This window comes from Dromaius novaehollandiae, chromosome 15 (assembly GCF_036370855.1).
Source record: "Dromaius novaehollandiae isolate bDroNov1 chromosome 15, bDroNov1.hap1, whole genome shotgun sequence".
NCBI lineage: Eukaryota > Metazoa > Chordata > Aves > Casuariiformes > Dromaiidae > Dromaius > Dromaius novaehollandiae.
In genome coordinates this window covers 1,848,915-1,862,616 of record NC_088112.1, presented here as the reverse complement: position 1 = coordinate 1,862,616, position 13,702 = coordinate 1,848,915, and the positions used below count along the sequence as shown (strand labels likewise).

The window sequence follows — 13,702 nt, the reverse complement described above, 5'->3', positions numbered from 1 at the left end:
CTAAATTTTCCTATATGTGCAGTGTGTGGCCTAGTACCTTATTTACTGCACACACATAAAGCTTATATCAAATTGAGGATTTAAAAATTCTTCATGGTTATTTTTCATCACAAAACCTTATAATTCTCCTGAGTGCTACGTGTGCCATGAATACATCTTCAGAATGTTTTTTGAAACAACTTGTATTACCAATTCTGTGTTGTAGATTGGAACCTGGAAAACAGAGAAACACAGGCAGATTTATCTAACACCCGCTGATTCTGATCTCTGAATTTTACATAGTTCTGATTTCTTCCAAAATCTTCAGTGTTGTATGTTTAGAGCATTGATTTTAAGTCCCATTGATTTTAGTTTCAAATATGAGCTTCCAGAATTTCTGAAAATTAGGCATTCAGAACATAAAGTTCACACAAATCAGTGATTCACCTATAGAAAGTCTGAAATAATTGCCAAATCTGTCAGATGCCATAGGCCAGAAACTAGAACCCTATCTGCGGATCCTAGACTCACTATGCAGTATGTGGGGCAAATGAGATGCCCTACAGAGCTGGACTCAATGCTATATTCTACCCAAGGGAAGTTTGAGTCTCCTTGTCCCACCTCGTTTGGAAGGGTCCTGATCATGAACCTACAAACAATTATGTTGGTGCATAAGAAAATGTAAAGACAATTTTAAAATACCAGATCAAGATTTTCTCCACTGCATGGGTGAAGTACCCCATAAAGTCAATGGGAGTGTTGTCAGTGCAAATGATGACTGGGTTTTGCTTATACAAAGCATATTTGCTGATACATCATGTGATGATCGAGTAAAGCTATGCCTTAGGAATTAAGGATTTACTGATTTAACACTTGACTTGTTCATCCTTCTTAAAGCATTCCTATGACATCATCTGTGGATGCTCTCATTGCTTAACTCTCTGAATCTGTCTCTGTGAGGCATCTTACCCATGACTCGGCTTGTTAAATTAAATGAATGGTTTAATGGCAAAGTGATTGGGAGTAATCAATTGACTAAAACAACTGCATGGAGCATGTTTGCACAGGACTGAATTGGAAGTGGTTGATAGTAATCAGAAGTGGAGACCTGCAGCTGCTGCATAGGCTGATGAGAACAGAGATACTGAATAGCTTATTTAGGAGTTTATCTGGACACAGGTGTAACTCTATTCAGATGCAAATGACATGTCAGGAGAAAAGCTTTGATGACTCTATCAACTATAATTGACCTTTAATGAGTTGAATTTCTACTGAAAAGCATCTGTTGTGTATGTTAACCTGATGAAAAACATCGCAAGTCATGAACCTATGCAATAAAAATAGAGAACCATTGAAACAGGTATTTGTGGCAAGCTGCAGATAGAATCATCTAAACTAGTGTAATAAATTGTTGAAAATGTGATGCATGATGATGGACTCAAGTTACAATTTAACATTAACATGTGTTCTTCAACTCTTCATAGCCACCAACACATATAGAGCAGTGTGTGTGGCAGATACATATTCACTGCTTAAGTGCTTCATTTACGAGCATGACCAGCAGTAGGAAAGAGCAACAGAAGTCAAAGGCTAATGCTGCTACTCAGACCTGGAAATGTTTAGATTCCCAAAGTGAGACTAAAATGATCAGACCCAAAAAGAATAGCACAGAGAAATCCCATTAGAGGAACAGGGCTCTAAGACCCAAATGGCAATGAAGCTCCTGAATAATATACATCGTACCTTTACAAATACTTCTGGGTACTTAGAAATTGGCATTACCAGCCAGCAAGCATCTAGGTGAATTTTTGCACTCATACTGAGTTTGGTATGAGGTAATGCACTAAGTACTCAGTCCAAGCTAATTAGTGAAGCTGACATCTCTTGTTAAGGGAGGGAAACCGTTTGCTAAGGTTAGAGTGTATTTGTGGTGACATTTTCAAATGCACGCTCAACAGCTACACACATAACAGTTACAAAATGTGCACAAGCTGTGTCTTCCTGCAAAGCCTGCAATAGAAGGAAGAGCACAGGATAACTAGGTAGTTACAGCCTAGCGGCCAATTATGTCTAGTTTCAAAATCTGTTTATGCAGATAACCCTTTGCAATACCAATACAGGTTTATTAATTCATGCGTAAGTTGCAAATGTGAAAGCAAATCCTGAAGTTACTCCTCAGTCTTTCATCCAGGCAAAATTCACATTTAAGCCAAAGGAAATTTTTGCACCTAAAATGATTTAATAATTCATCTTTTACATTTTTTCTGCTGGAGATCCCACTTCTGGGCCCCTTTGACCCAATTTTGTAATACTAGCATCACTCCTCATTTGAATTTCTGGAGGACTCACAGTGCTCACACAGCTGTCACATAGGGGTCACAACCCTAACTGGGGCATCCACTGAGGGGAGAACTTATTTGAGTTATCTCATTGTTCTATTTTGGACATGACTGTGAAAGAGCTGATCACATCAGTGACCGGCTACTACAGTGAGCAGTTCTACCGATTTCAAGCATGGTGTCTCACTCCACAAAAAGAGGGGAAACAATCTACTCCCGCCATCTGGCCTATTCCAGGATTAATGCAGTTCTCTATGTTCCTCAGTCTGAACAAACTGTAGGATTTCATTTCATTTTTGTTTCCTAAAAGTCCCTCTTGAAGCCTAAAGATTTCCCCAAATTTAATCAAGCAGATAGGTAAAAGATTTCTTCTACAGGTATTGTCAATTTTGTTGATTCTCATCTGGGTGGACCACACATATTTTGGTTGTCAAATACAATTTTTACATGAACCATGAAATGAAATATTTGCAAGATGACAATGCATTCTAATGTAATTGTTATGTAACAACAATGTACATGTTGTCTATGTTTCTATATCATTTCTGCTCCAATATAAAAACAGAGAATATTTTATTGCCTCCACTGTAAAAACTATGAGTGATTTTTCCTTAACTAAATGAGGACCTTTTCTCAGTTCTTATTGGCTGTTTTGAACTAGTCAGCCAGTGACTGAGCAAGGGGAAAAATGAAGATACTACATCATAAAATCTATTTTTGGTTATTTATTCCAATGAACAAATAATTCTCTTGTTTCCATCATGGTGTACGAGTAAATGAAAATAGTTAGCAAAAACAGGTCTCATTTCACCAAGGCAAGTAGGAAACAGGCTTTCAAACAGACTTACTGGGTTTTTAAAAACAGCAAAAGGAGAATTGATGAAGTTCCTACCCCAGTTAGACTGTTCTTGCTTTTTAAATGGAGGGCAAATCAACTCTAGAACCAATCATGCAAATTTTGAATTTGAATGGAAACATCAGAACTGATACCCTTTGGTTACACAAACCAATATCCTCCAAAGGCAGGGTCAGAGCTAGAATTAAGGACTTTCAACTCCAGTGCTTATCTACAACTGACTAAAGAAAGAGGTATTTTTGCTTAATTACAGCGTGCTATTTAGAGTCCACAGATAAATTTACAAGGACTCTACTGAGAGAGACAAAGCAGAAGAAAAACTAAGACTGATGCATTAGGAAGTGTATTTCAGTTAATATTAGTTCCTCATTTATATGCCATATTCTCACACCCTTACCTGGAGTAGCACTGGAGATTGTTGGCCACTGCTGATCAGGCCCTCCTGGTCCTCCACGTAAGACTCCTGCCTCCTCCATATGCACAGCACTGAATAAGCATATATCATGGTTAGATTATACAGTCCCGTCTGCCCTGGGTTTTATAGCACTCCCTTTCCTAGCTGTTTTTCAAAATGTTATAACTGTTTGTCACTGTCCAAGTACCATTACAATATTGCATCATGCTAACAAATTCTGCTGGATCATTTGAAAACTAGCTATTTTGACTTGCAAAAATAATTTTTGATTATTTACTAAAACACATTTGGGGCATAATTTTTAAAACAAATGTATTTCCAGGATGCTTTGCTTTCATGGATTGGAAGCTGCTAGCAAGGAAGTCTTTGCTTTTATAATGAATTAACAGTAAAATAAATAACAAAAATTTGTTTCAGTTAGTTCTGAGCTTCTGTGAGTGTGCTACTCTAACATACCCTGCTTTCCTGGGTTACTGTATGTTTTTGGTGAGCAATTCAGAAAAAGAAATTCATCTTCTCAAATGCACTAACTACACATTAAATTTTACAGAGTCTCATGGTGAGCATGTGGCTTTGAAAGCACCATTGCAATTGCTGCACATCAATCAGCACCTTATATGAAAGGAAAAGAAAATATATGCTATTTTTAATGCAAAACTACATGTTCATTTGTGTGTGATTCATTAGAGAAACAGGATTCTGTGACTGTGCTGTCTGTCCCTATCTCTGCTCATCTGCTTCTCAGTTCCCTTCCACTTTCCTTGTTGAACTTAATGGGCAGGTTCAGCCAATTTGACATACATCAGTGATCTTAATTACACCAAATTCCTACAATTTATATGAAAATCAGCAGCTGGGCAGGTCACGAAGTCTCAGATCCTGAGATTTCAGGGAGGGACAGGAGCTGCTGGTGTGAGAGAATAGAGGGACACAGACACAGTTTCTCAGAAAGGCTTCATTAGCTTCCTCGCTTGCAGGGCCAATTGGTTTAAATGAGCTTTGACTTCTCATTTATTGTACAAGTAACTTCAGGTGAAATCTTGAACTCATTTTAGAAATGAATGTGAATCCACAGGGTCAGGCTGAGAACACACAAGAAGATGCCTGATTCAGTGGATTGGTAGAGAAGATGCTCAGGTAGGCAGAATAATTTCTGCTTCTGGATCCTCTCCCAGACTGTTTATTTATTTTGCAATAAGCAGAAGAGATTAAAAAAAGAACAGCAGGAATATAAAAGAAACAAACCAATAAACCCAGATTTTTCTCTGCCCAACAGGCCACAGAATCAAGCGCTTTCCTTCTTCCTTTCGTTCTGGTCTCTGAGGTTTATGTTCTTTTTTACACAGCAGCCCAAAATCAGCTGGAGAGAAACAGTGTGCCCTCACCCACAGGAAGCACATAGACTCCTGAACAGTCTCGGGGTGGGAGAGAGTCTGAACCTGAGTCCTGGCTTTCTATCTCATGGACTTTCTTCAGCTCTGTAATTAATAATAATAACGGAAAAAGGTGAAGGCCACAGCCCCATCACACCAAAAATTTTGGGAAAAACATGAAGTCCTGAACTTTTAGTGCTATTAGGAATTTTTGCAGCCTTTTAGTTGCTTCTAAACTTGTAATGCAGTCTTATTATTCATGTCAGATTACACCTGAAAATAAGACCAGTTTGCTAATTTGCTCAGGAAGAGGAAACAAAAATATTACTTTTCTAGGCTCTACAAAAATGGCTTTCTTATACTTCTTTTTTTCAGAGGCACTGAGCAGCAAATTATAGCAGAGACTGGGATGTTAGGCAGGGATTTTTAAAAACATAGAGATTTTGAAATGGCCTTACTTTGCCTTCTTTGAAAATCTGAGTCTTATATCCTCAAAATGTCCTTTTAACTGTGTTAATCACCTTGATCGCACCACGTTGTTAATAAAATGCCTGCTGGAGCAGTGTACTTTTATGGTAGTGAGAGACAGCAAGATGGAAAATGCATCAATGCTGCAGACAGCCTATTGAAACATATCAGCATTGATGATAACAGGGAGCTTTAAAGTAAATGAAAGTGCATAATCACAGTTAAATAATGCTATAATTGTAGCAATTATGTCTTGACAATCAATGTATAAAAAAGCAGGAGGTAAGCAACACAAATATGCAGATTTACAGAAGTACCGCTATAGCATAAGATGTAGTCAAAATAAATCTGTAAACGTTTGTAGATTGAAAAAGACAGCAGCAGAACTCAGGTGTTTTCTGTCTCAGCGTACAGATATCATCAATCTAGGGCATCAGAGGAGCCTGACAGAAAGAAGGTAGTCCTTCTGAGAGGACACAGACAGAATTCCCTTTCATATGGGGAAGCACAACACATACCTTTGCATTCCTGCTCTTAGGGACGCAGAGTAACGCCAGTCAGGATTAGGGTGTTTTGGCTGTCGAAACAAAAGCCCAGGAAAACATCGTTAATGTGTGCTAAACAAGCTGAAATACCTGTGTATCATCTGGCTAGTTTTGTTGCTATTGTCTAAATGGAGCCTAAAGGCTCCATTGTGACAAACGGGTCTAAATGGAGCTACTCAATTTTTTGAACATTCAGAGCTGCCAAATCCTTCTAGAAATCTAAAGACTCTTTTAAATGGACACACAGAGATCATCTGTACAACAGAAAAATTGTTTAGATGCCAAGACCTTTGACTACAGATGATCTGCATGGAAAGACGTTTAATGTTGGAAACTGGTGGACAATTATTTCACATATTCAGAAACACTCTGGGAAAAGAAGGAAAAAAAAGATCATAAACCTAGAATACACATTCTGCTTTTTACCTGATAAAGCAAGGAAACTTGAGCTCCTGCACTGGATAGCATCTGCATGAGTACATATAAAATGCAGTCCTCTGTGAAGGGAGCACATGGGCTAGTCTGTTTGCTATGAGGCTTCTGCTAGAGTTTAGTGGACTGCAGAGGACTGCACTAGATCGTATCAGATTTTCAGACTGCAGCAAGGCTCTTATCAAAGGCAGATGCATTCTTTCATAGAACATAGAATCAAGAACCAAAACATTTTCCATATTCATGAAAGGGCATAGAAGAAGGGAAAAAAAAGCCAGTACTACCTCTGACTAATAAAACTCAGCATACATCAAACTGCTGCAGAATGGCTTGCTAAATAGATAACTAAGAATATCCTTGTTGATCAAAAATTGCTCCAGAAAATCTCGTTTATATTGTCATGGGACCACCACAATAATTTTCAGCTACAACCAATGAGTGCAAACTGAGATGCTGCAAAATTAAGCACCTAAATGCATCTCAAAACATATAACATGGTTATTTCTTGGAATTTTTTAAGACATTCTTTTTATGCAATATTGCAATTAGTGCTTAACTTCAGGAGCACAAGTTCAAAACTGTAAGTCCAGAGATATAATGGACTACATTCATTCCCGGTGCATCTTGTACAGTGCCAAATACACAAATAATGTGTGATAGTAATGGTGTAATTCTCTTCAAGCCATTAGAGGCAGCCCCAAAATGAATTTGGTCCCATGATTTGAAAAAGAAAGAAAAAGAACGTCGAATGCTCTGAATTATTTAAAGCCAGCTCTGGTCTTTCCTCCTGAGGTTTGGCAAATGCTCTTCCCTGGATCAATAGATTTTATTCAAATAAAAATGGAGCAATTACAACTTACACCATCACTCTATCACCATATTTCCTAGGTCCAGTATTGAGTCTGAGATGCTCTTGAATGATACGCATCTTGGCATTCTTTATGATATGAGTTACACAAAAGGGAAGAGGCTGCTACTTGCAACCACACATTAAACAACTTTGCTAGCAATTTCCTTCCCATTTAGGCCCCAGTCCTCTCTTATGCTCAGCTTCTGCTGAGTTTAGCAGAAAGTGGCCTGAAAAGGAGCCCGTTATGTTTCCAGTACTTTCTGGCTCATTCCATTTTGGCCACAGTCCCAGAGATATTAGGGCAACACTAAAGTCTACCGCATAGTAATAGCCAGCTAAAGTGGATAGAAAACACTACACACTAATCAGCCTCTCTCTCCAATTTGTCTTGGGGTGCTGACACCAGAGGATTTGGCTTTTCCTCTGCTGGGGATTCCCTTGCAGCAGGGGAACTGCCATTTGAGGTGGGGAGGCAGAGGAAAGCCCATTTCCTCATTTTTGCAGTGAAAGACATGTAGGTCACTATTTTGCAGCTGACAGGCAGCCTGAGGAGGAAAAAATCTTACCACAGTCCCAGGCAAAACACAGGTGAAGTGAGGTTATGACAAAGAGCTGGAAAAGTCTGGTACAAGTAGGATAGGAGTGGAAAAAGAAGAAGAAGAAGAGGAAGCCAAGAGTTAGAAAGCTCTCAGCTGAAAAACAATAATCCCTGTTCTGTTGCACTGGGAACTTTCATACATCAGATCATGAACGGGATATGATGGCAGGAGAAATTCATCAGTTAGGCTTGATTCATTCCACATGACACGGACAGAGAATCATCATGTCAGTATAAGGTAAACAGCAGCAATTAGGAGAATATGGTATTTTCACAGGTTACTGTCCAGATGCCGTGGCGTCCTGTGGCCACTCCCAGCCAGTTCTCTATTTGTTATCTTTCTTTATGTATAAATAAGAAAGTGGGTTGACAGCTCTACTGCCAGAGTGAATTGGAGGACTATGCATAGAGAATCTTCTGGCCAATATGGAAATACTCTGAGCCTGCTACAGGGATGCTAAAACATAAAATGTTGAAAGCCATAACACAGAAGTCAGACTGAAGAAGGGATAAAGCCTTGTCCCCGTCCTGGTTTTCACAGACTAGTTTGGAGAATAACATGACAAAATATGGAGAGCAGGGCTGTAGTGCAGCTCCCAGAGGGACAGAAGAAGGAATTATTCCAGGTATATATAGTCTGGAGAGGGATCTGAGTGTGAGCACTGCATGACTGGGAACTTTTGGACCTCAGCAAGACATAGGTCTGCCCTACACTTGTGTTATCACAGGCCAATATCCTGCAACTTGCAAAGTCGGTGAAGTTCCAGTTTTGCCTGTGTAACTGGCTACTCCTTTTGTTCTGTTACAGGTTTTAATTCTTTAAGATCCTCTGGTACTATGGGAAAAGTAGTTTCAATATACTTTTAAACAAGATTGGGCAATTAGGAGTCAGGAAAGCAAAAGTATGATCAATAATAGAAGTGACAGCATAGCAGAAGACAAGCAAACCTGTTCATTAACATCATTCCACAACGCAAATGCAGCAGTGTTGCTTCTTACAGATCCAACAAGCCATTCATAGTCTGTATGTTTGAGTCAGCCTACATGTCTGTCCATGAACAGTCCACCTTTACCCATGACAGACCAGCACCACTTTCATACCTTAATATTTATGGATAGGAAAATGACTAGGTTTGGTATCATCCTACAGTGCTTTATAGCTGCAGACCACAAACTGAAACCTGCCCCATCAGAATGTGCTGTTAGCAGTCACTGTGTTGTGACACAATATGGCCCATGTCAAATAAGAGTAGTGCCTTCAGCATAGTCCCATGGCATAAGAGTCTGTATCACTAAAAGCTAACAGCAGCTGTCAATTGGCTCCTCTGCAAAGCCCCTGTCAAAGGCTTTGCTACGAGAAGTGTAGCTGTGTAGTAAGTCAACACCAGGACAAAGAACAGCTGAGAGGGTGGCCAGGAAGTGTGAGTATAGGGAGGAAGGACAAAGAGGAATACTGACTGTGAAGTGGTCCATCCTCATCCCAGTTGTATATCCTCATGCACTTGCTACGTCACACAATGCTGATGAAGGTAACTAATACTGTTCCTTTTACCTCTGCAGCTCCCAACTCATTACAAGGCACTGTTTGCCACCTGCCAACCCATCCACTAATTTTAATTTAATCTTAGACTGCCAACTCCCCCAGAGATTTTTGGAGGCCATGTACCAAGTCTAGCGGTCCTGTCTTTTCCACTCATCATTGGAGGTGATGAAAATCTCACAATCCAGCACAGAAACAATCAACCACTTCCTGTTTCTCTCATCACACACTTTTTCTGACAGAAATAGCACACAACATCACACTTGTGAGATGAGTCAAAAATCCATCCAGATGCCTATAGTAGTGGTTGCCATTGCACTCTTTGAAAACCTCATGATAATTGCTTGCTCCTCCTGGTTCTCTCAGATACCATGGTTACTTTCTGCCAACCACAGAACCACAAGCATTAACATGATTAGTCATAAACAACCAACCCTATTTAAGTCTGATAAGCAAAGTGAATATACAACTCAAAATCAACCGCCTTAGTAGCAGAAAAGTTCATGTGAAATTTCACTGAATTATTTTTAAATTACACAGCATGGTTTAATTTAAGAAGAATTTCATTGGTTCACTGAGATAAAATTTATTTGAAAATACATTGCTACAGACATTCTACTCAGTTCCTTTTTCAGTTAATATTTTAACACTTTAAGGATTTGTCACTGGAATAGAAAGAAAAAAAATTAAAACTTTTGATGTTGGCCTGATCCCATATTCATGAAAATCAATGCAAAGCCTCTCATTGGCTACAGTGGGTGTTAGCACAGGGCCTGCCTGAGGTAGAAAAGTGTGAATCAAACATTTATAAACAGTTACCAGATGATGAGACTGCTAAAAGCATCCCACTCTCTTCCTATTTCCACACAAACACACAACAGAATGACAAGGTATACTTATCAAATATATCAACTTTGAAGCAATAATAAAAAGCCTTTTAAAATCCCCAACTGCATACAGCTCTGCTTATTTTCTAGTGAGACTATGTTGACAATTGTGGGATAACAGAGACTTCTATTGTTGATTCCCTACTGTAAATGCTTATGATTAATTCAACATGGTGAACAAACTATTTATAGTCTGAACATAAGTTTATCATACAAGAAATCAGAATGGAAATGGAAAAAGGCCATAATCCAGTAGCCCACAGGTTTGCTTCCTGGGAGTGATCATTTGCATTCCTAACTCTGAAAAAACTAAGGTGAAGTGAACAGGTAAATGCTTCTGTAAAGTTCTTAAATAAGTTCCAGGAGAAGGAAATCTGCTTTGTCTGCTTAATATTGGATGTAAATTTCTGCTGACATAGCAGTAACCCCCAGATTAACACTGTGACTTCTCTAAAGCACAGAGCACAGAAAGGGTTCAGATGCTGGCGCTAAACAAAAGAAAAAACATTTATAGTTAACCTTTACAATGTCAGTGTGGCTGGAGAATTTCTTAAAGGCTTAAGTTCTTGAACTGAGATTGTAAGATCTTCCACCATTAATACCTTTAAAGCCCATGTGGGAAATCTCTCAGAGAGATTGCTCCAGACAATGCTGTGGGCTTGCCAGATTTAGACACTTCAAAACATGCTTGCATTTAAAAGCAATATCAAGATGTGCTCAACTCAAGTGCAGTTTGGTTCTCTTCATGTGTTTAGCAAGCTGACTTTGAAGTTCAAAATGTGGGGGAGAAACCAGAAGTAGAGCAGTGTTCTTAAAAAAAAACGTAAAACACCAATGAATTCTTGTGTCTTACAGCTTTAGTTCTTCCTGAAAAGTGTGCACAGATCACCATGCAATGTTATTTATGAGTATCACATGCAACTGTACTTTTTAAGTCACACAATAACCACACAGAATGGTGGTACAAGGAAATCTATAATTAGAAGAGCTAGTATCTCTTCTATCAAGGATCCAGAATGCCTGCTGGTTATTATGAATGTGCCAGGCTGCCTTCTGGGGCAGGAAACTTCAGTTAAACCATATGTCAGTCTGATTGCTCACCCCTTTATCAAAGTGAGAAGGTTGCAATGAGATCCAGGACATGATGAACAAGCTTAACTATAGAGAGGGTAAGAACAAACAGGAGAGGTGAAAAGACAGACCAAGGAACAGATACTACTCGAATATCACCTAGCAGCTCCACAGGCATGTGAGGGAAAGGCACTGCAGGTTAAAGTTCTGAAACCATTCCTGAAAATAACAGATCGTCACAGCAGCAGTGGCTAGCAGTGAAATTGCACTGCCCCCACTTCGCCCCTCCCAAAAGGCAAGAATCCAGGCTGGACATAAATGCATATGGTGCCACCAATGAAGCCACAATGCTTTTCCATTCCTTTTTTTTTTTTTTTTTTTTTTTTTTTTTTGGTGCGAGATGTTCCTACATTGCCTGCCTGGTCATCCTGTTGTAGTGATCTAGTTAATTAGAGCATGATACTCATTAACTCTGCCTTCTGACCCTTACCACTAGACTCACACCAGCAATAATTGTTTTTAAGTTTTTTGGTGCACATACTAGTACTCTTCCTTTACAAAACACATTTAGTTTGAGATATTCTTATAGACCTATGAAGGACCACAGAAGCACGCAAGGTGATTGCAGAAGCATAGGCTGTCTTGCAGAAATAAGCTCCTGTTATACCATTATGACACTACACGGTACAAATTAGAACAACTACACAGAAAACATCGCCTCAACAGTTACAAAGAGTTCCCTACCTAACCTTAATACACTGGATTTTCCCTTCCCATGCATTCATGTAACGACCAAATGAAGTTAGCCACAACTTAGCACAGAGTAATTACTAACAGCTTTGACCTTACATTTAAATATGAAAAGGACCAAGACCTTATTGCATAAAAAGTTATTGAGATTATTCCCAAATAACTTTGAGATACTTTTTATCCCACTGTGAAACAGCATTTGCAAAACAGTAGTCTCTGTGAAACCCAAGAGGTATTTTCATGCGCAGTATGCATGCATATGAAGCCCTTTCAGCTGGTCCCATCCTCCTCACTGAATAGTTAACTGAAGAATCATTTCCAAAAATTGTCAGAAAGAAAGACCTGTTCACATTTTCCAGAAGTAACATACACATCACAGATTAGCTGTGCAAATCATTGCAAGGTACAATAATGCTTGTTGCTATGCTTTACAGGTGAAGGCATGGGCCCTTAAAGACTGTTATGAAATCACTATAAATAAGTAAGAAAAACACAGTTGTCTGAAGAGCTAGTAACAAAAAGATTATTATCTTTAAAAAGTATGCTTTGATGTTGCTAAGCAATGGATGGCATGTACAGTGCATATGTTGAGCCTGAAACAAGGGAAACACATGATTTTGTAGTACATAATTAGCTAAGAATTAGTTATTAGTAAATGCCATTATGTGCGCCTATTTTCTCATATACACCTGACACTGATACACCTTCATGGCAAAGACCTTAGAAAAGCACTTGTGATAAGTGGCATTTGTCAGAATTTCACCTCTATTTAAATCATACAGAGCTACTAGAATAATTTCTCTTCCGGATCATAACCCCACACAGGCAGGCATTCGTATGTTTGTTCTGTACATCTCTCTACTTTTGTACTCCAAGTCTGGGCTGGCAGAGCTGCCGTTGCCTGACTTGCATTGGGGTTTTCAAAATTTGCTAATTCATTGCATTCAATAGACTGATTCCTTAAAATGTGATAGGAATCTGCTAAACTAATTTCCTACCGCTCTTAAATCCAAAGTGAAATCATTTTCAATGATTATCCCTCTGTTTTTTCAAAAAAATCAGATTTAAGGTATATATTCCACTCTCTGATTCTCCTCCATACATGCTTGCAGAGTATGTCTGACATACCCTCCTGTGATCAAACAGATTCCAGCTGAAAACTGTATCAATAGCAGATGTTAATAACTACATCAGTATTGATTCCTTTGTTCAGCACATTATACTCAAAGTGAGTTTGAGGTACAAAAATTATGGAAAAAGATCCCCCATACCACACCATTGTGATTTACAGAAAAACACTGCAGTGGTTTCAAGTGGAAGATCACTCTTCCATGAAAGCATTTTTATGAAAGCCTTGCTAATCCTTAGGATTTGTGTATCTTTAAAAAACAGTTGTAAAAGATGCTAACGTCTTCATACTTGAATAGCTGTAAATACAGAAAGAAATGTCATATTTCTGTGCAAGTACACACAAGTCAGGCTCCTCTCCATCCCACCACAGTTATTCCCTCCACTTCCCCATGACTGGAAACATACTACACATTAATGTACAAACTGACTGTATGCCTACCACAATTCTAGGGTACAAGCAGTACACAG

General features: G+C 38.9%; 1 protein-coding gene across 4 annotated transcripts in view; it reads right to left on the bottom strand.

Annotated features, from left to right (window-relative positions):
- Window positions 1-13,702, bottom strand: part of LOC112993838 (protocadherin alpha-C2) — a 99,745-nt gene that overhangs the window by 32,185 nt on the left and 53,858 nt on the right. For all 4 annotated transcript variants that reach the window (XM_064520759.1, XM_064520758.1, XM_064520760.1 and 1 more), the window contains exons 2-3: window positions 5,949-6,007; window positions 3,572-3,660 (exon numbers count right to left, since the gene is read on the bottom strand). In XM_064520759.1, coding sequence (XP_064376829.1) covers window positions 3,572-3,660; window positions 5,949-6,007 — 148 coding nt within the window. The remainder of the gene's footprint in view (window positions 1-3,571; window positions 3,661-5,948; window positions 6,008-13,702) is intronic.